At 48.2% G+C, this 27,090-nt stretch overlaps 1 protein-coding gene across 1 annotated transcript; it reads right to left on the reverse strand.

Moving 5' to 3' along the window:
• Positions 1 to 20,253: 20,253 nt before the first annotated feature.
• On the reverse strand, positions 20,254 to 25,558 carry LOC123181135 (E3 ubiquitin-protein ligase RING1-like). The gene is made up of 2 exons (XM_044593365.1): positions 24,326 to 25,558; positions 20,254 to 20,510 (listed from the first exon to the last, which is right to left on the reverse strand). The coding sequence occupies exon 1, from the start codon at positions 25,460 to 25,462 to the stop codon at positions 24,350 to 24,352; it is 1,113 nt and encodes a 370-aa protein (XP_044449300.1). The 5' UTR covers positions 25,463 to 25,558; the 3' UTR covers positions 20,254 to 20,510; positions 24,326 to 24,349.
• Between the last annotated feature and the right edge of the window lie 1,532 nt (positions 25,559 to 27,090).

Genomic DNA, 27,090 nt, shown 5'->3' on the forward strand with positions numbered 1-27,090 from the left:
TAAGTGATGATCCATTGTACACATGTTTTTTTGTCATCTCTAAATTACATGCAAGACTTATGATAAGACTATCTTATCAACCATTGTACATGCCCTTTATAGCCCAGAATTTTACTGGTAGTACTTGCTATGCATGCGGGCAGCTGGCCTCTGAGGGGGGAGCGCACGCGGGGAGGTGGTGCGGTGGGGGAGGGGTTCTGGTGGGCCAGGGCGATAAGAAGCGGGCTTGGAAGCGGTGCAGACTCCCGCATGGCCCACCTCACATTATCACCACATATTTCTTGGAGTCCGTGCACGGTGGGCGGGCGATCTCTTCTCCCTCCCCTGTCTCTCTCCTCTCAGCCGACGCTCGCCGAGCGATTAGATTTCGGCTATCGACGGTTTATTCAATTGCAGTCCCGCATGTCAGTGAAAATGCAAGACAACGCGTGTCCCCTCTGGTGAGCGGCGTGCGAGCCGGACTGTCGGGGGTGCGACGTGAACGCGACGCGTACGAGTTGTAAGTGTGCCGCCTTTTCCTTTTGAACTTGCAAAGCGTAACATTTTCGTGTGATCGATTGATAGAAATCCAGAACAAAATGACGAGGGCGGTGCTTTCCCGCGCGTCAGGCGGGCTAGTTTGAGTGATATGACGTGCTATAGTGCCATCCACTTGCTCCATTTTTATGTAAGCAAGAGTCTACACTCTTACGTGGGAGGAGTGCGAAACACGGCGGATCTGATTTTGATCGAGGGATAACTATTCCCTGCGAAATAATGGAGCACTGTTAGCGATTATAGCATGATAGTTAGGGCATCTCCAGCGCTGGCCCTCAAATTTACACCGGCATCTATCCGAGGACACTGGTGGATGCCATCCAATGCTGCCCGCATACCTTTCGACAACTATATGAACTAAACGGACGAAATTCGTGCAAACAAAGCAAATTTCAAATTGACCGGATGAAATTCATTACATTTCGAGAACTTTTCCTACAAACTGGACGAAAATCATTACATATTTTGCACAAACCGTACTAAAACCTACTGTAAACCTAATTAATCTAAACGATCACCGGGCCTCGACCACCATGTCCGGCCCTGAACCCGAGAAAGCCGGCCATTGCCTTTGCCTCCTCCTTATCCGCCTCGATAACCTCCTCCTCCGGAGCACAAGGTTATGTAGATTTCTGCCTCCACGTCGCCGTCAAGCGGCTAATCGGCCGCCGATTTTTATCCCACCAAGCTTGGCGTCGACTGAGTGGAGGAGCGGTGGCCTTCCTGGGACCATAGCGGTGGTGACCTACCGTGTACTACTCTTCCTCGCTGCCGGCTGCGCCCACGCACGCGCGCCGGCTTCGTGGTCGTGGCGGCGGAGGGCGGCTGGGGGGGGAGCCGGCGATCTCCTTCGTCTGCTCCTGCGAGAGTACGTCCAAGAGAGCTTTGGAGCGCGCCCGGAGCGGAGCCACCGATGTCCTTCGTCTGCTCCTGCGACAGTACGTCCAAGAGAGCTTTGGAGTGCCCGGAGGCCATGGTTGGAGTGGTGCCAACAGAAGGAAGGGACCGGAGGAGAATGAGTGTGGGTCTTTGGCTATGGCTGGGAGCTGGGGCTCAAGTTAATATAGCGGGCGAATGGCAATGAGCCGCGGCAGACGGATGGACGGCTGGCACCGGAGTAGGTTTGTCGGTAGCCGCGGTGTAACGCGGAGCAGTCGCTTGCACCGGGATGCCATGCGGGTGGCTCTCTCTCGGCCATCGCGCTGCTGCAATACCGGCGCGAGTGAGAGGTCGCGTCGGGCGTGAATGCGGACGCTGCTTCAGTGACTTAACCGCAGGTGCTTTGTCTCACTGACATGTGGGCCCAACGGGCATCAGGCCCGCATGTCAGTGACACACCAACTGCACCTGCAGTTAAGGCCGGTGAATGCGGCATTGACGTTCTGGAGAGACGGTGATCGTTTCAGGCGGGAAGCGCGCGCTAGCGATGGAAGGGGTTTCGGTAGGCCAGGGCGGTCAGACGCTGGCGTGGTGGTAAAATGTGAACTCATGGATGACGGGCCTTTGAAGCGTATGCAGCACGTATTGACAACCAGGCGTCCATGCAACCGCTCTTGTCACCAGCTGGCATTCGACGACCACCATTAGACACCACAAAACCATACATAACTTATGAATAATGGACGAATCGATCAGACACACACTCGTGTGCAGTGGCACTATGATCGGTTGCTCACGATAGTACATAGTCCGCACCATAGTACCCTCTCTAGCTAGGCTGTTTTATAGATTGTCGTTGTGATGGACGATATACATGAGCAAGGCGCCGAGTCACGAGTATGACCGTTGGTGTTGAGCCAGGTGAATACATGCTCGGTGTTCGCGGAGGCCTCCAGCAAACATCTAAACAGTAATGTCACATATGCATAATTTTGGTTTGTATTTCTTTCTCCACTGACAGGTAGGCCCGCATAGATAGATAGATAAAGAACACGAGCTGATGAGGCGCATGCGGACTGTTTGACTGGTCAACCAGACAAATACGGAGCTATACGCTGAGCCAGTGACCGTATAATCACCATATCTCATATACAATGATCAAAGTGAGCTATCAAGACAAGTTCAATGACCGCCAATGCATTTTACTTGGTAATAAATGACCAGGATTGAAGGGGAATCCAAATTTCCTTCGTCTTCTGTCCTTGAGCTCTTGACAAACCAATGCACTTTACGGTTGTCCGGCCACTCCACCCCAGAGCTGTCACCAAGCGTCGTTCATGCCATCGCGCCGCACACTAACCGGTAAGGAAGCGATGGCATCCCGCCACGCCGAGTTCCTCGCCGCCCACGACCGCACACAGAATGGTAGGCAAGCGGTGGCATCCCGTCGTGCCGCGTTCATCGCCGCTCGCGACCTCACACCTATGTGGGCGGAATTTGAAGCTGCCAAGGCCGAATGGGCGGTAGAGCAAGAGGCAGCCAAAGCCGCACAGAGGGAGCGGAAAAGTTAGAAAGCACTCAAGAAAAGAGAGGCCCGTCGCCGCAAGAAAGAAGAGGACGCAGGCGCTGCTGCGGAGAGGTCGGCAGAGATCCAAGCACGGTGGGGTGTCGCCGACAAAGCCGGGAAGGAGAACGACGGCGTCTGGCCAGCATGTGAGAAGTAGTAGTACTAGTAGTTAGTGTGTGTGTCGGTGTCGCCCGTACGTTTGTTTAATTAATTACGAGCATGTAACAGTACTACTAGTTACTACTGTAGTTTTTAGAGAAAATTACCAGTACATTAGCCTAGACTCAATGAAAAAATTCCTATCCTATGCATCAAATGGCATATCTTTCTCTATAGGAATTGAGATGCATGTCATCTCACTTCCTATGATTTTCATATTCCTATAAAATTCCTATCCTATGAACCAAAGGAGGCCTCTGCTGGAGTAACTACTGTAGCTAGCAGTACTGCTGGTACAGTTGTTTTCTTCAAGAAGCGGAATTCAAAGTCATGATGGTTCCTTCGTCCGAGCAACTTCACAGTGGGTAAGGTTGGGCCTGTGATTTGACGGCTCATTAGTAATTACTACGGCATGACGACTGGGGTGAGTCTCCCTTGGAGTTCTGTGGGCATGGCAAGTGGACCAGGATGGTCGACGTCCCACATGTCGGTGAGCGGAAGTATTCTTTCCGATATCGAGGAGCAAGGAAACCACGTGGTATAGTATCACTAGTGATTTATATTTATTTTTTATTTCTAATGAATGCTAGCGTTTCAACTCTTACGACGAAGTTGTGCCAAACACACGGCACGTGCTGGATGTCACACACGTCAGCGAAAGGAGTGGGACATGAACAGCATGGTAGAGCATCTCCACTTCTGGGTCGGAGGCCACACGTAGTAGTACTACTGTACTAGTGGTATGAACGATACAAAGTGCGACCTGGAGAGAAAGACACGTCTAGTTGGAAGGTCTCGGGGCATACACGTAAATAAATATAAAACCTAATATGTGCCTCCAATTAATATAGTAGTAGTAGAGTACTTAGTCACGTACTCCATAACATCACCGGGCATTGCACGTACAACATTTAGTGGTAGTAAGAGACAAATGCCTATATGCCACGCATGTTCATACAATTTGTGCCTTTCTACTTCACTTACTGCGCTACGTTACACAGGTTCGCACGTCCACTCCTAGGTACATGTCCGTCTTGTAGTTCCAGTCCCACGTGTTCTTCATATAGATGGAACGATCCTTGCATGACACGTGCACCTTGATGCTAGATGTGTCGCGTGTTGGCAAAAGGATGAACAAAGCTCACGTAAAAAAAATAGAGTGGAAGAACATAGATTCCCGTTGACCGAGAAGGAGCAAGGAACCTCGGGGTGGAGCGTCTGCACTCATAATATTTTATATTATTCAGCGATATAAAATCAACCAATCATCTCCACAGTGGACTGGAAGAGTACGAAACACGGCAGTCCGGTGTAGTTACATCATACTAGTACATGGCTAACCCACGCTATCACCATATTTCTTGGCTTCCGTGCGACACCTATCTCTAGTAATCCAGCAGCCCGTATCGCTTCTCCCTCCTCGTCACTCTCAAAGGCCCTGTTTGGATACTCTAACTCAGTTAAATGTTAGAGTTAGATTCTAATCCTGAACTAACCCTGAAGTAACTCTAGTGAAAGAGGTGTTTGGATGACAGGGTCAGATAGAGCGCGGATACGGTGAGATGCCTTCATGGGTGGTGCGAGAGGGAGGGAGGAAGGGAGAGGACGAGAAGCTTCGAGGAAGTGGGGAGGGATCTGCTGCGGGGAGAGTGAGAGAAAAATGTGTTTTTTAGTGTCGCGAGAAGAACTAATCCAAATAAGCACCTCTTAGGTGGGTTAGAATTTTTTTGGGTTAGTTGAGTTCAAACTAACCCAAACTAACTCTAACACGTGGATCGAATTAGTAACCCAAACTAACCCTCTTGTTTGGATATTTTTGGGTTAGTTGAGTTCAAACTAACCCAAACTAACCCTCCTGTTTGGATATTTTTGGGTTAGTTGAGTTCAAATCGCACAGCCCGACCTTTCCAACAGTAAGTAAGTTGAATCCGCTACTCCCTCACCCTCCTCGCCTCTCTGTCAAACCGCCTATGCGAAAACTGCCGCGCGTACTGCCCGGGAAAAGCCCCACCCTCAACTTTTAGCTACGCGAAAATAGTTTGAGCTTGTTCGTTCTATATAAATACTAGTACTGTATGTTTATTCACCCGTGGGGTTGTTCAATGAATGGAGGGCCGGGGAGCACAAGTGAACAATACTACTACTAGTAGTAGTAAGTAGGAGTCGTACACGTAGTCACCTTAAATAGAGAGTTTCTTTTTCTTTAATGCCACGTACACAAATTGAAACGCTTGTTGTGGAGAGAAAAAGATAATCACTCCACTATATATGTACGCAGGGGCCTGAGCACTTGCTTTACTAGGGTTGCTCTCTTCATTCTCTCATCCTCTCTAGATATAAACAAGACATCGGTAGCGACATTTTCTCTCTGCTCACCGCTGGTCACAAATCCGGTCGGATCCCTTCGGCTGGTGTGTGTAGAGGACTAGGTGCATCGTTATCGTTCACGCGGTCATCGCCGGCGAGGGAGGAAACCCACAGCTGCCGGACGGGCCCGGTCCTCTACCCGTGTCGTTCTCTTCGACACAGCGCCGGCTCGGGAGGTCCTCCGACCCTTCTTCCTCCCTGCTGTATTGTCCGCAGATCCGACCTGCCACCGCCGACATCCCGACGACCCTCAGGTATAAGTTCTTCGAAAGCGGCCTTGCTCTACTGCCCCAGCTCCCCACGTGTTTGCATGTGCATCTTTTTCTACTCCCATCAGCTCTTCCAAAGCCACCTAAATTTTTAGTATTATTAGAGGTAAAGCTACTTCATGCATTCGAATCTAGGGCTTTGTTCAAACAACAAAGAAAGGGGGGAAGTTGTAGCATGAATCTAGCACTTGATTCAAAGAGGAAATAATATGGTGAAAGTAGTAGAGACCGGATACCCAACCGGTCTCTTGGTTGAAAAGGGAAATAATGGGAAAACGCAGTACAAACTTGATAAGGAATAGATCTATTATTGGTTGAAAAAAGGATAGAAAGTGGCGGCTGGTGGACAAGTCAACAGAGTATGTCCAGGATTAGATTTGTTGCCCTCACATAGTAAAGGTCTCGAGGATTAGAATTGCTGCCCTCACATAGTAAAAGGTCTCGGGATTAGATTTGCCGCCCTTACATAGTAAAAGGTCTCCAAGATTAGATTTGCTGCCCTCACATAGTAAAAGGTCTCCAGGATTAGATTTGCTGCCCTCACATAGTACAAGGTCTCCAGGATTAGGTTTGCTGCCCTCACATAGTAAAAGGTCTCCAGGATTAGATTTGCTGCCCTCACATAGCATGAACAAACTCTGCATCACCACTTTATGCCTCCTTGTAGGTACATTGTGCTGATGCGTCCACTGTCGCATGTCCTTATACCAACCTTTTGATGTTGTTAATGTAAGGGCGCATGTAAAATGAAGCGATCACACTGTTACCTTAGGGACATGTCTAACCAGTGTTATTGTTAATCTAATGCCTCCAGTGATAAGATGCAATTAAACTGTGTTACAAATGGCACTCCTGCTGTTTTCCCCAGTATGATAAGTAAGTTGCTCCTTTACGCTGCTCAGTGTCCTGGTGTCCCCACGGTCCCATGCCCTTAAACCAACTCTTTAGCTGCTGTTGATTTACTGTATCTGGTAAACAAGCAATGCCACCATTAAAGTAATCCCATATTTGAGGAATCTCATTGTTGATCGTAATGCTTCTGGTAACATGAAGCATTGCTGACGTTTTAAAATTTCTACTGTCCTTGCGTGATTGCCATGAACATAATTAAGATGCTTCTTTTCATTTCGTATATGTTTCGTATATTCTTATTGACCAACAATTGTTTACTTTCTATCTTATTGTGCAGATAGGGATATCCATTTCACCTTGTTGCTATTGTGACCTTTTGGTGAACTGCACAAAACACTTTTTTTGGAATGAGTGTCTTGTGCAGTTCAACTAAAATGTCACGTGGGCAACATCTCTCAATTTTGGTGGAACTGCACAAAATGGTGATTGGAGTTTCCAAAATCTCCGTCAAGTTCTGCTGGTAATCTCGTGCAACATTTTATTAGCCTTTGCAAGATGAGCCGTCACGTCACCATAATGGCACTTTATTTTAGTGGAACTGCACAAAAGGATAAGAAAATTATAGTTGCACCTTACATGAGCCGGACAACCAACCTTAATGTTCCTCAATTTTAGTGCAACTACCAAAGAAGTACCTGCCAGCTCACGAGAGCAAGTACTTCTTGCTAGCTGAATGATGCAATCTTTGCTTCATTTCAGGTGAACTGCAGAAAAAGGCGCATGAATTGAATCATGGAAGTCCAGGCAGGCCTCATCCTAGTGGAGCTGCAGGTTGAGTAAAGGAGGCCACTATTAAAGTGAAATCATGCTCTCCTGGTTTGTGGTGTGCAAACAGGAATACTCAACTACAGATGTTGTGACGGTCAAGAGCATTCGCCAAGTTCTTCGATTGTATGACATGGCTAGCCAAGATGGATTTAATCCCGATATTCACTTTATCAAAAGGCTCCAATGGGTTGGTTTTGAATCTTGCAAGCTGGGAATCAATGAGATGTGTAGGCATCTTTGTTGTACTTATTATTTGAATCTTATTTGTTGGTTCTGAATCTTGCAAGCTGGGAATCAATGAGATGTGTAGGCATCTTTGTTGTACTTATTATTTGGATCTTATTTGTTGGTTCTGAATCTTGCAAGCTGGGAATCAATGAGATGTGTAGTCATCTTTGTTGTACTTATTATTTGGATCTTATTTGTTGGTTCTAAATCTTGCAAGCTGGGAAACACGGCATGATGATGCAGAGGACAACAACCATAACAAACAGTTCAAACTTGGTAGTATTATCTTTGTGAAAGTGCGACAAATGTGTTGATCGTGTGCGTCCTGAGAATAATAATTCTAATTGTTGTGCATGTTGATCCTGTGGCACTGATAGAACGAGCCAATGCATTGCTTATTTTAAGTATAAATTTCTATTAAAGCTAATTAAATTTAAGTAAAGTGACCACTAACTCCTGTTATTACAGTACCAATACAGACCCGCTCGTGAACTGACGTGTGGCCGGAGTAGGTTTCTTAATGGAGGCGTTTGAATGCGCCGAGGGTGCATCTTCTGCCGGGCGTGCAGCGGACGAGGGAGGGGTAGTAACTGTTGTCGCCTGTACACACTTAGTTTACTGTTGAATCCAGTTCCCCAAGAGCTGAAAAATGAACTGCTGCCGCCGCCTACACACTCGTTCACTTGAAGAGACTCCAATGGCGATCCGAGGGGTGAGCCTGCTGGATATGGACTTCAGCAAGGAGTTCCCCTTTGAGTTCGCCGTTCAGTCAAATGGCTGCACCAAGTTGAATGTGATGTACACCAACGATCCGGACTCGGTGAAGCTCTGCCTCGCCGGGTTCAAGCAGTACCTACAGGACAAGAAAGCACAAGGTTGCAGGACTAGACCTTGTGCCCATCCATTCGTCTCCTGACAGGGACCAACAGATCGCCGTCGCCCAGGTATGTGTGCGGGACGAGGTTCTCATCTACCACTTTTGTAGGGCCATCAGAGGTTCTGGAGCATTCGCCCGTTTCATCGGCAGCGCCGACTGCACCTTTGCTATGGTGGAGAGAAGGAAGAACGCGACGATTCGGCCATCTGGTGCAACAAGCTTGTCGACATCCAGAAGCAATACAAGATCATCAACAACGGGCAGGAGAAGGACTCCGTGGTTGACCTCGCCGAGACCATCATCGACCCCTGATACGCCAACATGAAAGAAGACAACGATACCAAGGACCTGAACACGTGGCAGGTACCTCTGAATCTAGCCTACATAACCTACGCAGCCAAGGACGCAAACGCATGCTACGACATGTACAGGCAGATCTTGGACATGAGGGCGTGTCTGCTTCCCGTAACCGACGAGTACACGGACAGCCGTAGCGTCATGATCAAGCGTGTCAGGAAGGTCTAGATGTTGTACTTTATCTGTTTATAAGCACCTTTATCATCTGAGTGTTTCATGCATTAGCCTAAGTGTCGTAATTATCCGTTTTGTCCGAATTTTTCTTTTAAGAACCCATTAACCTGTTTGCTTTTTTAGTGACTATTTGCTTATGTATGTAACTAGTTCACTTATCTGTTAAAAAAACTAGTTCACTCGGCTGCCGTGCTTTGAATCTCCTTCCTCCCAACATATTCCCCTCCTCAGGTGGACCCAGCAGGTCTCATACACAAACATATGGGACCAACCACCTATCCATTTGCATTTCTTTATTTTGTTCAATCTTTTGTCCTCTTCCTATACAACTCAGTTCTATTTTTCGTTTTCATTAATTCTATATCTGAATTTTCTCCCACTTTCTTTTTCGATGTAAACTGAGTTTTCTCCCAGTACTTTTCCCTAGAACCAACTCAACTGTCCCACGTCTAGCCTAAAAAATAATGATACCCCACGTAATATTAACTCATCAAATTTAAATGATATTTTATTTCGTAAGTTGAAAGTTCTTACAAAATAATAATAATAATTGTTTATATATAACTTGGCAAGTTAACTCCTAGTGATTGCATACATAAGCTTGCAAAGATTTTACTGACCATTGCAGTAATAGACGTGCAATCATGTGTTTATGTTTTTATAACATTTCTCCGTCTAGCCCAACATGATATTTTCACCCAGCCCAGCAAGTCCACGGATTTCGAGAAAAATGCAAATGGGCTTTAAATTCTACCATACATATAAACGGGCTGCATAGATGCTACATCATTGTTTCACCCAGCCCACCAAATGGACTAAAAAACAAATGGACTGGCTAACATGTGGGCGAGTAGGTCGAAGCCTAAGAAGGCGTTGGATTTACATCCAACGGCCGGCATTCTTCTTCAATCTCTCGTCTTCTTCCCCCAGCGCTGCCGGGACCGCCTGCTCCAGCCTCTGGCGTCCAGCGGCGTTGTTTTGCGCTCCTCAGCGAAACGCTACCCCGCCGACGGCCAGGCCATCCCTCCACTCCGCACCTCCTGTTATTCTCTGCCGAGTGTAGGCCCACCTCGCACCCGAACCAGTCAAGTTTCCCACTCCTCTCGGTCTGCGACTCCACTGCCGCGTCTTCCCCATCTCCGGGTCGTTCCAGTCTAGGGCCTCGGTGCGCTTGGCGCGGCGTGGTCAACATACGAGAGTCATCGGAAGAGGACTGTACGTGGAGAGCCTGACGGCTAGGACCCACGAGGTCTATGGTCGCACGCAAGGAAAGTTTCTTCTTATTACGCATTGTACGTGAACTGTACGTGGGAAGGGCTTCTGTATTTTGCGAAAAAACGTTCCCCCACTGACAGGTCAGACCCACCAGCTATATCTTTGCACGCAAGGAAGTGCCTCCTTATTACGCACAAAAAAATGAATACCCCCTGCTAGCTGGGACCCACCATAGTGGGTGGCTGACTTGTGGGCCTACTAAGTTGGCGGGGACGGAGCTTTGTCAACTTAGTCAATATGAACGATTCTAGCTCCAGTGACCGTACGATGTCCATCCAACGGCCATAGTACTTCTTCAACCTCTGATCTTCTTGCTCCAGCCGCCCAAAGCAGCGCCGGTCGTGTCGCATGCTCCTGCCACCCGTGGCCAGCTGTGATGCCGTGGAGGCCTCACCGCCCCCTACTACTCCCACCGCTGGCCAGGGCATCCCTCTACTCACCCACACCCCCTGTTATTCTGTGGCGACGGCAGCCTCACGCCGCAGCCGAACCAGTGAACCCCCGTACTTCTCTCCGCGTGGGCATCCACTACCGCGTCTTCCCCAGCTCTGCGTCATCCCCTTCCTAGGCCTCGCCGTCGTCCAACACCTTGGTGCTCTCGGCGTGGCGTGGTCAATGTGGTCAACGACTGACTTCCATCGGAAGAGTACTGTACGTGGAGAGGCTGACAGCTGGGTCCACGGCCGCAGCTGGGTCCACGGTCACAGCCCAGTTTTTTTGTGATTTGCCAAGTAAGTCGCTTTGTCAGGCCTGTTGGGCTGCAAATCTTTCAAGACGAGGAGAGCTTCATTCGGCTGGCCGAGAAAATGGCCTATCAGTAATGAGAAATGGGTTGTACATTTTTAAAACACATCAAACCGGCAATTAGTTTCAAAATTCTTTTTCATTTCAAGATTTTAAATTGCATTGATTTTTATGCGTGGACAATTTGTTGGATTTTATATTGATATACATTTATTTTTAAAATCGGTTTGAATGTGACTCGAAATTTTGGGATTAAAAACAGTTCGGACCGCACCGAAATATGCAAAATTTCGTATAATTTTTTAACTGTGGCCACAATATGGGCTGTAATGCTAACAAAAAGAATATGGGCTCCAAAAAACCTTAAGAATTAGCAAATGGGCTGTAATTTATTATAAATAATGGCAGATGGGTTGTATGCTGTTTTCCACAGATCTGAGGCTTTCCTAAAAAAAGGTTGACGCACAAGCAATGACTGTTGGATTTCCATCCAACGGCCGTCGTGCTTCTTCAATCTCTGCTCTTCCTGCTCCAGCCGCTCAAACAAGCGCCGGCGGGACTGCCTGCTCCCTCCTCCCCGGGGCCGGCTGTGTTGCCGGGCAGGCCTCACCGCCCCACCGTACTCCCATCGCTGGCCTAGCCATCCCTCTACTCACCCACACCTGCTGTTATTCTCCGGCGACGGCAGACGAACCAGTAAACCCTCGTACAGTCGTACTCCCCTCCGCGTGGGAAACAACTCCGAGTCTTCCATGCCTCCGTGTCGTTCCCTTCCTAGGCCTCGCCGTCGTCCACCGCCCTGGTGCTCTCGGCGCGGCCTGGTCAACATGGTCAACGACCACATGCATCTGAAGTGGACTGTATGTGGAGAGGCTGACAACTGGGTCCACGGCCGCACGCAAGGAAATGCCTCCTTATTACGCGCAAAATAATGATTCCTCCACCTAACATCTGGGACCCACCGAAAGGGCCTCTGTATTTCACGAAAAAAACGTTACCGCCGCTGACAGCTTGGACCCACCATCTATATCTTCGCACGCAAGAAAGTGCCTCCTTATTACGCACAAAAAAATGAATACTCCCCTGGTAGCTGGAACCCAGTATAGTGGCAGGCTGACTTGTGGGCCTACTAAGTTGACGGGGGCGGAGGGCTTTATCAACTTAGTCAATATGCACGATTCTAGCTCCATTTACCGTACGATGTCCATACAACGGCCGTAGTGCTTCTTCAACCTCTGGTCTTCTTGCTCCAGCCGCCCAAACCAGCGCGGGTCGTGCCTCGTGCTCCTGCCTCCCGTGGCCGGCTGCGATGCGGCGGAGGCCTCACCGCTCCCCTACTACTCCCGCCGCTGGCCAGGCCATCCCTCTACTCACCCACAGCCCCTGTTACTCTGCGGCGACGGCAGCCTCACCGTAGCGAACCAGTGAACCCTCATACTCCTCTACGCGTGGGCATCCACTGCCGCGTCTTCCCCGGCTCCGCGTCGTCCCCTTCCTAGGCCTCGCCGTCGTCCACCGCCCTGGTGCTCTCGGCGCGGCGTGGTCAACGTGGTCAAGGAACGGCTTCCATCGGACGTGGACTGTACGTGGAGAGGCTGATAGCTGGGTCCACGGCCGCAGCAAGGAAGTGCCTCCTTATTACGCGCAAAATAATTATTCCTCCACCTAACAGCGGGGACCCACCGGACGGGCCACCGTATTTCACGAAAAAAATGTTTCCCCCTGACTGCTAGGACCCACCAGCTACATCTTCGCACGCAAGGAAGTGCGTCCGGGCAAAAAACGATTCGCCCCCTGACTGCTGGGACCCACCAGCTACATCTTCACAGGCAAGGAAGTGCCTGACAGTCGGGACCCACCTGGTCGAAGCGTACGTAGCGTTGTCATTCTGGTCGCGAACGTGTACGTACATACTAGTCGTTGTAGAGGCGCGCACGTGTCGTAGTAGAGGCGCGCACGTAGCATGTACACGCACGTACAGCGGCCAGTGTGCAAGAAAGAAAATACGGCCACATACGTACATACGGGCAGGGTCTCGAACGCCTACTCGCGCATACGTACGGCCAGGGCTCGTGTACATGGCTGGGTCGGAACGGAGAAACAGCGTCGTCGTCGTGTTCATGGGGAGCCAACCGGCTGGGTCGGAACGGAATGCGTCGTCGTGTTCATCGGGAGGGCTTGGACGGAACAGCTGATGGAAACGAGGCCTGGCGTACCGCAGAACGGAGGAAATGGCCTTGTGTTCGACTGGCCATGTTCGAAACGGGATCCTGTTCATCGGGAGGGGTCTGACGTATCGCAAAACGGAGGAAACGGACCTCCTACGGTCGAAACGGGGGTCCTGTTGATCGGGAGGGGTGTGGCGTACCACAAAACGGAGGAAACGGACTTGTGTTGGAGCGCTACGGTCGAAACGGGGGTCCTGTTCATCGGGAGGGGTGTGGCGTACCGCAAAACGGGACTCCACGGGATACTGTTCATCTCCACCGTCGACCCCCTCCAGCCTCCACGGGCTACTGTTCATCCACCGTCGACCTCCTCCATCCTCCACCTCCGACTGTTCATCCACGGGCTCCTGTTCATCCAGCCTCCACCGCGCGCTACTCCACCGGCTACTGTTCAACCAGCCCTCTCCACGGGCTCCTGTTCAACCACCCCTCCACGGGCTACTGTTCATCCAGCCCTCCACCATCTACTATTCATCCTGCCCTCCACGGGGTGGTCCTGTTCATCCTGCCCTCCACGGGGTCCTATTCATCCAGCCCCAACCGACTCGAACGATCGGGGTCCTGTTCATCCACCCCCACCGGGAACTGTTCATCCAAACCCCCCAGTAACGCTCACTGTTCATCCAAAGGCAACGCCACGGGGTCTTGTTCATCCACCCCCACCGAGAACTGTTCATCCAACCCCCCCGCAATGCTCACTGTTCATCTAGAGGCAGCATCGATCGGCTTCAGTTAGCAGCAGTAGCGAAGGAATCGCTTGATCGGGTTCAGTTAACAGCAATCGATCGATCGCTCGGGTTCAGTAACGCGTAGCCTGCAGTGCAATCGATCGGGTTCAGTTAGAGCCCAACGCCTCGCTCGGGTTCAATTAGAGCCCAACGCCTCGCACGTGTACGAGAGAAACGCGCATCGCTCGGCCCCGACCACCCACCCTAACCGGGAACACCCCGATATTTTCCTCGCCCTCGCTTCTACCACGGTTTTTTCCGTCATGGACGGCCCAAAGAATCTCATGCAGCTGCGTCTCCGGCCCGCCCAGGACGAAAAGCCCATTTTCTGTCATGAATTTTTGTCATAGAAGTAGGACCCCACCACATCTATGATGATACCGTGTTTTGTCACAATTATCGTCATAGAAGTGTCATAAGTATGACAGAAATTTTTTCTTCGGCCCAAAATGTCACGGATGTGTCTTTTTTTTGTAGTGTGTCTCCGGACGATGGTGCACCTAGCCCCACGATGGGCGCCAAATGTCGGGGATATCGTGCGACATATGTCAGGGGGTGGCTTATCATGGATGGAGACAGAAGTACGTCGCCGGGCTCTAGAAGCGGGAGTGAGCGAGACCGCATACGCCTGTGAATCTTACCCGGGTTCGGGGCTCTCGTGGAGATAACACCCCTAGTCCTGCTCTGCGGGGTTTCCGCATGATCACTATGGTCAATAGAGTGGCTACAAGATTGCTCCTTGAGCTGTTTGTCTTAAGGAGGAAGAAGGGCAAGGCTAGCTCTACTCCTCTCTCAATGTGTGTGTATGATCTCTAGGGCTCTCAACCCCTTGCATGGGGAAGCCTGGGGGGTTTATATAGGCCTACCCCCCAGGGGTACAATGGTAATCCGGTCGGGTGAAGGACCCGGCCGTCGGTGTCTCTGGACGCCGGCTTCTCCGCCGACTGCCGTGATCTCGGTCGACAGGTAGGGCCCGCCGCCTGCAGGTCCTGTTGACTGCTTTATACTGTAGCCTCGCCTCTGGTGACGGAGGCTTTGTCGGGGGGAGCGTGGCTACAGTCCCGCCACCTGGCGGGCGCTCACTGTAGCCACACCCCGTCTCATCTGGTTAATGGTGCGCAGACTCCGAGGGGGAGATGGGCCGCCTGCTAGGAATCGGCCTGCCCTCGTTGCCGTCTACTTGGGGTTCGCCGCCTTCTGGTGGCTCGCGGACAGGTAGGGCCCGCCACCTGCGGGTCGTACCGACCGCCCGTCGTGGGAGCACGGCTCCCTCTGGCGTAGGTGACGTCACGGGCTGTGTGGCAACAGTGTTGCACCGGGCGAGGGGTGTCCGCTTGGTACACCGCACTGTGGCCACGAACCGTCCTGGATTTGGGGGTGGCAGGTCGCACTGTAGCCACGCCCCGTCTTGTCGTGATAATGGGGTGCAAACTTTGAGGGGACGAGGGGCCGCGTGCTAGGAGTCGGCCCCCTCGTGGCCGCCTTCTGTGGTCTCGCTGCCTTCCAGCTGTCGGCCTCTTAGACCAGCCGGTCCAAGAAGCCAGTCGTCCTTCCGGGAGGTGTGAGGGGCGCAGCTAGCCCCGATGTCTTGAAATACCATGGGGGCTGATGAGGCTACCCGTGGTCATTTACTCTGACACTCACTGCGTCGTAGTATTTTTTGCAGGGAAAAAAGGGGACGGTATTGTAAAAATAGCACGCATGCACGCTAATTCTCATCATGAGTCCATTTTGAACGTCGCCTTTCCTTTCGTGCTAGGCTGTTTAGAGCAAGTCTAACAGAGTCACCAAAAAGCATCCTAAAAACACATATGAAGTGCATTCCAATAAATTTTTGGAGGTTGATGAGGTATCTAAAAAGTCAGAATCATCCTCCATAAGTTTAATCTTATCATAATTTTTTCTGCATTTGTTTGTAGTTATAATTTAGGCATACATGCACGGGTCATTACAGGGGTTTTACGGGGTGGATCCACTTGGCAGTTTGTGGTTGGTGATTTGGGAAAATTGGCCCACACCCTCCTGAAAATCAGGGGGGCTGGTTTAGTTAGTTGGAAAGGCCCGGCAATTGCCTTGTAAATGCCCGTGAGTCTACCATTTTTATTTAGGTATTGAAACAACGAATAAAAGTGAAACAACACCAAAATGATATACATCAGCATAGAAGAGGGATGAGGTTAAAAATGCTCTATTACAAATGTATCCTCAAAAAGCACCGGGACCCGACGGTTTTCCGGCCCAATTTTTTCAGCATAATTGGGATGTTTGTGGTGATGATGTGACGGATGCAGTTCTTCGGATTATTGATGGAGAGGACAGCCCTGCCTCTATTAATGGCACTGTTTTGGTCCTTATTCCAAAGGTATCCAACCCCTCTTCACTTTCACAATTTCGTCCAATCAGCTTATGTAACGTGCTATATAAGATTGCTTCCAAGGTAGTTGCAAACCGTCTTAAGCAGATTTTGCCAGAGATAATTCTGAGGAGCAATCAGCTTTTGTACCTGGTCGGTTCATCACTGATAATATAATATCTGCGTATGAATGCCTACACTTCATGAAGAGAAACAAGGCAAAAAAAGCATAGGTTTTGTGCGCTTAAGCTTGATATGATGAAGGCCTATAATCGAGTGGAGTGGTCTTATCTGGAAGCAATCATGACCAAGTTGGGTTTCAATCCTCATTGGATTTCTGTGGTCATGAGTATGGTGAGCTCTATAACTTTTTCAGTTTTGTTTAATGGCAAAAGGCTAAAAGAGTTTAAACCATCAAGAGGTATCCGACAGGGAGATCCTCTTTCACCCTATCTATTCCTGCTGGCAGCAGAGGGCCTTTCATGCCTCCTAAAAGCTAATGCTAAGTCATCTAATTTGTGTGGAATAAAAGTGGCAGAGACTGCTCCGGCAGTTAGTCACCTTCTTTTTGCGGATGATAGCATGTTGTTCTTTAAAGCAAGCCGTGAAGGGGCGGAAGAATTGTCAAACCTATTGGATATTTATTGTAATGCGTCTGGTCGGAGAATTAATCGTGACAAGTCCTCGGTTTTCTTTAGCAAGGGATGCCCGGAAGCCCCGAGAGAGGCATGCCGTCTGATGTTGGTAAATCAAAAAATGGAACCTTTAAGTATCTAAAAGATAGAGTTTGGAAAAAGGTCCAGGGGTGGTTGGAAAAGATGTTGTTAGTAGGAGGAAAAGAGGTGTTGATCAAATCTGTTGTTCAAGCTATCCTAGTGTACTCAATGTCATGCTTTAAGCTCCCGAGAGGTCTTTGCGAACATATCAACTCCATCATCCACAAATTTTGGTGGGGCAGTAAGAATGGTAGCCAAAAGGTAGCATGGGTTTCTTGGGATGTTATGTGTCGGCCAAGGAACATGGGGGGACTTGGTTTTCGTGATCTCGAACTGTTTAATTTATCATTGTTAGCAAGACAGGCCTGGAGGGTGCTTCAGGACCCACTTTCGTTGAGTTCGAGAATTCTGAAGAGTGTATACTTCCCTCAAACAACTATTTTAGAGGCTCCTTTGGGGAGTCACCCCTCGCAGATATGGTGATCTATACTTGAGGGGAGAGATGTGCTGGTTCAAGGCCTTACACGCAGGATTGATAATGGTGCGACTACTGAGATATGGCAACACAATTGGCTACCCAGAGAGACAACAATGAGGCCTATCACATCACCGCCAATTTCGGGGCCTATGTAGGTTAGCGAGCTTATTGATGAGACATCTGCTAGATGGAGGGAGGAGTTGATTCGTGATATTTTTCTGCCAGTGGATGCTGCAACTATCCTGGATATACCTCTTTGTACGCGACAGGTCCAGGATTTTTGGGCATGGAGCAAGGAGAAGAGAGGAACATTAAGTATTTGTTCTACATACAGACTGTTGGTTCACACTAAGTTTACCAGGGGTAACTGGCTGGAGGAAGCAGCTGGATCCTCATCGAATGAACGAACAACAAAGGGCTGGACAGCTCTATGTGGTACTCAAGTTCCAGCCAAGGTCAAGCTTTTTCTATGGAGACTTGCCCTCCATTCGCTGCCTACAAATGATGTTAGGGCCGGCGTAATATGGCTAATCATCCGAGGTGCAGTTTGTGTGGTATGGAAGATTCATGGAAGCATGCGCTGCTAGAATGTTCATCGTCACGATGTTTATGGGCTTTGGCAGATTTGGAAATAGTTGAAAATATGATGCACATGAATGAAAACAATGCCCGGAATTAGCTATTTTCACTAAAGGCTATGCTATCGCATGTGGAATTTGTACAACTTACAGTACCGCTATGGGCGATTTGGTTTGCCCGCCGCAAGGCGATCCATGAAGCAGAATTTCAATCTCCCATGACAACACATTTGTTTGCAAACAGGTTCATCGAGGATCTGGCCTTGATTGGGGGGCGGGGGGAAGCAACATGTTCAAGCAAACCCGGTAGCTCCCCGCAATGTTCGCGAACCATGGGTTCCTCCTCCTACGGGATTCTCAAAGTTCAATGTGGACGCTGCCATTTCTGCACATAATGGAAGGGGCTCTGCCGCTGTTGTATGCACATAATGGAAGGGGCTCTGCTGCTGTTGTATGCAGGGACGAGCGGGGCATGTACCTTGGCGCTTCAGCAGGGCCGTACCTTTCAAATCGGGGCCCGGTGCGAAATTAAATTTAGGTTCTATATGTAAAAATATTAATTGAACTTTTTTGTATTAATTATTCGGATGATAGTGTATTTTTAAGAGAATTCACATTTTATCATCACCAAAAAGGACTTTACTTGTTGCCAAAATGAAAATAATAATGAAAAATTCAGAAAGAACAAAAAAATGTCTACAAAAAACTAATTACAGGGGAGAAAGGTTGGAGACCATGATGTGTAGCAATGCATGGGGTCGGATCGCTCAATGTGTAGTGAAAATGAGAAACGCAAATACCGAGAGAGAGAGGCGTGAGGTTGGCCTGGAGGCGTTTCCGATGTTCAGGGTGAGTCCTTTTTCATTTACACTTATATAAAACCGCATTAATTAGTGCCAAATCAGTTGACTAGTACTAGTAATCACTGATTCTGGGGCCCCTCAAAATTGGAGGCCCTGTACAACCGCTCCGGTTGCACATGCCTACATACGAGCCTGTGCTTTAGCAATGGTCTATGCGATCACAAACCCACCAACACTTGAAACTTTGACTTGTACGGAGGCTTTGTCTTTGGCTCTGGACCTAGATAAACATCACATGCTGATTACATCCGATTGCCAATCAGTTATAAAAGATATTGAAGAAAGAACAAGAGGAACAAATGAAGCCATAGTAAAGGAGATAACAGCCAGAAGAGAGGAATTTGAAGCATGCAGATTTCGTTTCGAGAGTAGAAAGAGCAATTTTGAGGCTCATGCTTTAGCTAGATTTGCTATTTCTTTAAAGATTAGCCGTCATGTGTGGTTTGGCACCCCACATGATTCTGTAATTATCCCCATGAACATCATGCATTAATAAAGGTGCAGTCTTTACCTAAAAAACCAATACGATATATTTAGGGGGAAATTCGTCGTTTCGTACCTATAATTAGCCAGTAGAGTGTCGCATACATATAATTATTTTTTTGCATACATATAATTAGCGACTAAAATGCCGAGAACTGACGTTTGCATTGGTAGACTATAGATAGATAAGCAATATCACTATTCAATATTTGCATTTCTTGTTCACTGCGTATAGACTAGATAGATAGGCAATATCGCTATTCGACATTTGCATTTCTAGTTCATTGCGATTAGACTAGATAGATAGGCCTTTTGACGCCGTCTAGTCAGAGTCGGGAAAGGAGCGCCTCATTTAGGTCGCCATCGGCGTCAAGTGCCTAGCAGGGAGAGGAAGCCCCAAGCCTCGCGCACTGGAGGAGGAAGCGCCGACGACCACGGCTAATGTGGTGTAGGGAGAGGAAGCCCCGCGTGCCCATGGCGCCGTGTTTTCCTCGACGAGGAGGTTTTAGCCCAATCTCAAAATTTGCCGACTCAGTCTCTACGTATCTGTGAAGTTGGAAATCCGACGAGCGGTCGGCACCCACGCACGGGGAACAATTGAAGTGTGCTGCACATTCCCTGCAAAACACACGTTATTTCCTCTTAACCTTGCTCGCCAAGGAGCACCCATCTCATCCCAACCAACCCCACACGACACAGGCAAGATAGCTAGGTTGGGGGTCCATAAACGAGAATCGATTTAACAAATCTGCACAAAGAGTCTACGCAACGCACAACTTCCTGCCACGGCAGTCTCTGTGCCTTGCGTACACGGCCTAAGGGACAGCGACAACGACAACTAAAACCAACATTGTTTTGTTCCACCAAATAAACAGGCTGTAAATTCCTTTGGTCTTTCGATTGTCTGTAGTATAACTCACGGTGGCGCATCAACATTGTCGACCTCTGGACGCATCGCCGACAAGGGAACCTGCAGGCAGATAATAAGATTGTTGTTAGTAGCTGCTACTCTTGGAAAGGGGAAGGGGCAACGAGAGCCTCCGGGTACTGGCAAAGAGGAGAGAGCCATATAACTTCATCAATGCACAGGAAAGAAGCAAAACTGGCAGGTGTCGACAAAAAAATAGATGCAGAAATCAAAGTTAGCATTGAACACAACCAGATGTAGCATGTTTTTCGTTTTGTTGTGTTTTGCAGGAAACCAGATGTAGCATCTTCTTTCTATGCCAGTCTAGGAACTTCCTTTTATAACAGTTGTAAACAGCATATATATAAGCAAGTGTTCAAGCTATTCAAATATCACAGGTACAATATAGCTCTGTGTTTGACCGATGTATTACCACGAGAGCTCGTGGATGAAGCAGATGAACCTTTGATTTCATCTATCATGTTGCAAAGTGGAAGGAAAAACTTTTTATTTGTAAATTACACAATGTGTATTTTTTTTTGAAGAAAAATAGTGAGGCACTAATGTGGTCAATATCTAAATCCTTGGATGGCTAATTGACGATAGTGGGGATGAATCTCTTAGGTATATAGGATGAGTGGCCAGGACAGTCCAATAAAGCGGCTGCCAGAGGAGTCGCACAAAAAAAATACAAAGGAAACAATGGGGACTGTGAATGCAATCTGAACCTAGAAAAATAGATTTCCAACCAAACAGGCCTGAAGGGAAGACGTCAAAGAAATTTGCACAAAACATATATTTGAGCATTCTTCAACAATTGAAGCCATCAATCATACTGTACTTTGCTAGATATTACTGTGTAATCATTCAACAGCCAAACCAACAACCAACAAAACAGCATGCATGAAGATCATGGTCACCATAACTGAAACTGAAGTACAACCCAATGAGAATACGCAAGAGATGAAAAAAAAACTTATCTAAATATATGCAAAAAAAATCTTGAAAAGGAATGCATATTTTAATCTGTTCACCATTTTTGTTCTAAAGTGACACTTGCAAAAAGCAAACATTCTGGAAATGATACCGGAGTAGGGACAGATAACTATGGTGGTCATCTCGTGGGGTAGGGACTGATACCTGGGTTGATCATATACGGATAACTTGTGGAAAACTTATGAAACATAATTATGCTGACGACAAGGTTCTCAACTTCTCAGTGGACGAATACAAAGTTCCTAATAACTAATAGCAGAGCACCTTATCTTGATGTCTCTGCTACATATTTTGTCAGAACCAGAATGAACTATACCATTATCTGGCTGGTCACAAAAGTCTGTAGCAACCGTAAATAATTTGGCCAGTCAATCTAAACAAATCAAGGAGGCAATGATCAACAAATTCTATCCTCAAATGCATCCAAACAAGGGATGTACACAAGAGGCAGATTTGAACAGGAGTTGTGCAAAGGAAGGGCCCATATCAATGTAAAGTTGTGTGCCAAACCTGATAAAAGTATCAGAAGTTTAGAAGCCTCAGACAAGGCAAGGCATCTCTCCCTATTCCTATTTAATTTTCGAATATCCCCTACACGGTTGGCTGCTAGCTGGTTGAATGGACAAAAGGCGTCTTACATGAGTTACTGCTCTGAGCAAAACTGTTGTGTTTCGCTTGAGCAAACAAGATAGAGTCCAAACCTCTTTTGTACAAATGACTTGGCATAACTGCTATCAAATAATCATATCTACCTGTTTGAAAGAAACTAACCAAAGAGAAGCATCCAAACTAACAAAATTAATGTAATACCCAACAAAGTAAAAATAAAGTCATGTGAGAGGCCATGCACTCACACTCACGTATGACAAAGTCTCTCAACAACCTGCCGACTTCATTGGAGAGATGATAAAAGTAACAGCCACAGTACAGTCAACAAAATTATCACACTTGAGAGAACATAAATAGCATTATGATTCATGGCTGACATTTTGACTTGAAGGCAACAGCCTCCTAACTAAAAAACTAGCATTGCAGAAAAAAGAAGAGATGTTTTGAATTCCTGAAATCTATACGTAAATTCATTGGTCTATTTAAAGTCTGGATTGACTCATAACAAATGATTTGAGAACGGTGAAATTTCAAGGCCCTCTTCTGCTTATATATGCAGAATGATAGGATCCTCACTAAAAGAACCTAATAAACACATATGATCTTCTAAGACAGCTAGTGAAACTAGATGTGTGTGCGTGGATGAGACTAGAGTCTGGATCATCCACTATACTCAGCCGACCCAAAGTACAAACCAAAAAGAAAAAGAAAAAAAAAATCTCTCCTACTTAAAGAAGACGTAAAGTTCTGTTGTCCGCTCCTCCTTCGTCCAACCTTACGTACATCCCCCCTCCTTCCTCTCCATCTTTTTATTTTTATTTTTTCCCTCTCATCTCTGGTTTTTCTATCGTTTTTCCCTAAAGACCGCCTCCCTGCCCCACCATTTATTGACTTACCGAATAAAATTTTGTTTTCTTTGGTAAGCTAATAAGTGCTTACCAAATATGGGCAGGTAAATCTCTACTATAATATTTATTCCCCCGTTGCAACACACAGGCAACTATCTAGTCAAAAATAAAAGAGAAAACGGCCAGAACGAAAATGTGTAAGCCTATAAATAACTGGAGCCACCATGGGAACTTAGATGCCTAGGGCTACCAGGTGTGCACCACTGGCGAAGCTCATCCCTGACCATGCCTAAGATCTGCATCAGCGTGTTGTGATCATTCTGGGGGGGGGAAACTATGTTGTTCCTCTTTCTAAATCATCCACGTGAAGAGGATAAACAACAACAAAATGCAGCGAGAGCTTTTTTGTTTGTTATGAAATGTTTCAAGCGAACCAACAAACCTCTATAAGTAGAAGTTAGGCTTGCTCGTCAAATAATTTTTTTGTGATAACAGCTTCCTACTGTTTAATACGAATAGCTTATTACGAACTTATATACAAGTCTTAACAAGCATATGCAACTGTTGCTGATACTACAGCGCCGGCGTGGAGCTTGGGAGGTAGTCCAGGAGCGGATGCAGATAGTGGTCTGCATCGACGGCATCTGGAAGATGGTGGATCTGGGTTCGTGGTTCGTGGCATGCAGGTATGGTTTCCTCCTCCAACATCTTAGTTGGGCGGGGGTGCCAGATCTGGAGTTCGATGGCGTGTCCGGGGTGTTGCCCTGGTCTGATTCGTTCAACGGCAATGGCTTCGCCTTTATTGGCGAGCCACCTTGGAGGTCCGCAAAGCTGCATATCAGCGATGGAGCCGCGTCGAGCTCGGGTGTGGAGGTGATCCGTCATTTTCTCCTTTGGTGGCTGCTATGGTGGTGCCAGAGGCAGGTGACGGGCGTTGGTGTCAAGCTCAGAGGATTCTTCAGTCTTGTTTGTAATTTTACTTCTTGGCTGATGTTCCTATGTGCAAAGGCTAGCGTTCTACTGTCTTTTCAGTTTTGTCAGGTCGGTATGTACGTGACTTATACTATGGTCGTTATGATATAAATGAGACACGTATTACCATGCAAAAAAATAAACTGTTGCTGATACTACAATGACACAAAACCACCAGATCAGATATATGCCTGAAATTGATGTGAGCAGTCAAGTTTGTACTATAGCATCTCCAGCTTTCAAGTCCTAACCGTTTATGATTATGAAATGTAATTGCATTTAGCAAACTATTCTGTAAAAATGAGTAGTTCTTTCTCTACTAGTCAAGAAAAGAATAGTAAACAGGAATTGAAGCAATTTCAGCTACAATCAAAGAGTTATGAACAGCATATAATCTAGTCTACCAAGTAAATTGCATCCGATACAAAAGGCTGTGCTATATGATGTAAATACCTCCAAGTGATCACAGATTTGTGTTCAATTTTTGTTACTGCCACCAGCTCCATCCTGCGAACCGCTGTCCTGTGAGCTACTGCCAGCACCGGCATTGTTCCCATCTTGCTGTGGTGTTTGACCTGCCGATCCACCAAACGGCCATGGCAATGACACATTGAATCTCCTTTCCACCACCCTTGCAGTCTCCCCACTCTCCTCCCCTCCTTCCTCAGCAGCACCAGAGCTCCCAGATGCAGCAGCAGCAGCAGCGATACCAACAGCTGACTGTGGGTTTGAGGCCTTATTGCCCTCATAATCAGGATCATCGGTGGGCAGCTCAAAGCGACAAATGGGGCACGAATTGTGGAGCTCCAACCAGGGTACAATGCAATCTGCGTGGTAGATATGCTTGCAGGGCATCTGCTTGGCCCCATCTCCAGGTGAGAAATCTTCCTTGCACACAGCACACTCGGCACCCTCTGCCGCCGCAACCATGGCATCTGTGACAACGACGTCAGGAAGAGTGGTCAGGGCGGACTTGGCAGCCGGCGGCGTGCCGTAGCGGTTGGGATCGTTCTCGGCGAGCTGCTCGATGAGTTGCTCCAGTCCCGGGCCGACGAAGTAGTCCCCGTAGCTTGTCCCACCGGCACGGCCGCCTGGGCCAGGGGCGAGGTTGACGCTGGCGTCGTCGAGGAGCACCTGGATGTTGGCGCCCCCCTCCATGAGGGTGTGGATGTAGTTCTGGAAAAACACGAGCGGGTCGAAGGACTCCGGCTCGTTCTCAGGCGTGGCCGTGCCAGCGGCCGAGGCGGCACCGCTCCCGCTCCTGGACCTAACGCGGCGGCCCTCCTGGAGGTCGAGGATGCTGGTGAGGAAGTTGGAGAGGTCGCTGGAGGGGGGCGCGGCGGTGGAGGAGGAGGAGGATCGGGACGGGGAGGAGGCGGTGGGCATCATAGGGGGGAAGGCGAAGGGGAAGGGGAGGATGGTGGGGGCGGGGACGGTGACCTCCTCCAGGAAGTCCCCGCGGCAGTCGGGGCATGAGAGCTCGCCGGCGGCCGCGGCGGAGGCGGCGATGAGGACGGTGCGGTTGCATTGGTAGCAGAAGTACTGCTTGCGCGCGAGGGAAGCGTAGTAGGCGGCGCCCGGGGTCGACATGGCGGCGCCCGGCGATCTAGGCAGCGGCGGCGATGCGAGTTTTCTCTACGGAATTTAGGTCTTCGGCTCTCAGTATCTCGTTTAGTCCTTTTTTTCTGGGTTTCTCCGATTTTATCAAGAGCGGCGGGGAAAAAAAATTATATGAGACCAGGTCTCACGGTTAGCATGTGAGACCCGCCCTGATGGATGACACGTGGCATTCACAAATCTCAAAGCATTTAATCTCTCCTCCCCTGATTTAAGTGGGGGGTGGGATGGATGCTTTGTGATTTGTGAATGCCATGTGTCATCCATCAGGACGGGTCTTGCGTGAGACCTGGTCTCATAGAATTCTTTTCCTAACGGCGGTGACCCCGGACGGTGTTTCCTTGCGGCCCAGAGGAGAGGTTAGTTAGTTTCCGATTGATTCGATTAGATTACAACACGTCAGGCGTCAGAGTTTGGTTTGAATTTTGTTAATCGGGTTGATTTCGTGTCAAACATTTAACTGACTACCAGTATTCTCCTTTCTTTTTACAGCGATTTACTGGTATTTTCACCGTTAAATTTTTTTTACAAGGAATCGCTACCTTTCAACCAGCTGATGACTCACGCGTATCCATCACCTCAGTGGCCGTTCGATTTGGGTCATCTATTTTGGAACAGGGGAAGTAGGCAAGAAGGACTAACAAATTAGCAACATTAGGCATGTTGCAAACACAAGTTTATAACACGGGTCATGTTGCAAACATACGATGCCCTGACATGTAGGCAGCACATGTATAACTTAATCATTTTTATTATTATTATTTTCACGGAAATTTTTCACCATTGATGGTTTGTGGAAAAAGGCGTGTCTTGCCTACCCTAGATGTAGAAATATGTTGTGTGAAAGTTTTGTTTTGCTCAATGACATTATGTGAATTGATTGCAAAAGCTTCGTTACTTTAGTAAGAAGTATAATCATCATGATTGAAAGTCTTAGGGCATCTCCATCTTTGATCCGCAAAATTTGCTCCGGCATTTGTCCTGATGTAGGAGCCGTTTATCGAATGCTATCTTGTATATGTCCGTCAGTAAAGGGCAATTTGAAGTTCAAACCTTGTCTGATCCATAGCACACGCCGGATCACGCCAGCCCGGATCACATGTCCGATCACAATCAAAAGTGACAAGTATGCTTAAGTTTTTTACATGCCCAATCCCGATCAAAAAATAATTTCAGTCTAGCAGTCCGTGCAAAAAATTGAGATTTTCTGCCCTGCCGGACCGGCAATCCGAGCCTCCTCCACGCTCAAGGTGTCATCGCCGCCACATATGTAGCCTTCGCCGCCTCCGCCTCCTCCTCATCCTCCTTCTCCGCCGCCTCCAGCTCATCTTTCGGTCGCGGCAACATTTTGTAGCGGACGCCTTACATGATCATTCTTGCGTCGGCATCCAAAGACTCCGCCTCCAAGGACAACATCTCGGCGTCCTCCGCATTGACTGCGATCTTGACCTTCTTTTCTTTGAGCTGCTCCTTCTCCTCGAGCAAGGCCTTCTTCTCTTCGATTAAGGCCCTCTTCTCTTCAAGTGCTAGCTTCTTCCCAATCGCCTCCATTAACAGTTTGAATCTCTCTGCCTTTTTTCCCTCCTTGATGTCCGAGCGCT

Source organism: Triticum aestivum, chromosome 1D (genome assembly GCF_018294505.1).
Source record: "Triticum aestivum cultivar Chinese Spring chromosome 1D, IWGSC CS RefSeq v2.1, whole genome shotgun sequence".
NCBI classification, from domain to species: domain Eukaryota; kingdom Viridiplantae; phylum Streptophyta; class Magnoliopsida; order Poales; family Poaceae; genus Triticum; species Triticum aestivum.

Coding starts and splice junctions, on each gene's coding strand:
- LOC123181135 (XM_044593365.1), bottom strand. CDS start 25,462: ATGTCGACCCCGGGCGCCGCCTACTACGCTTCCCTCGCGCGCAAGCAG.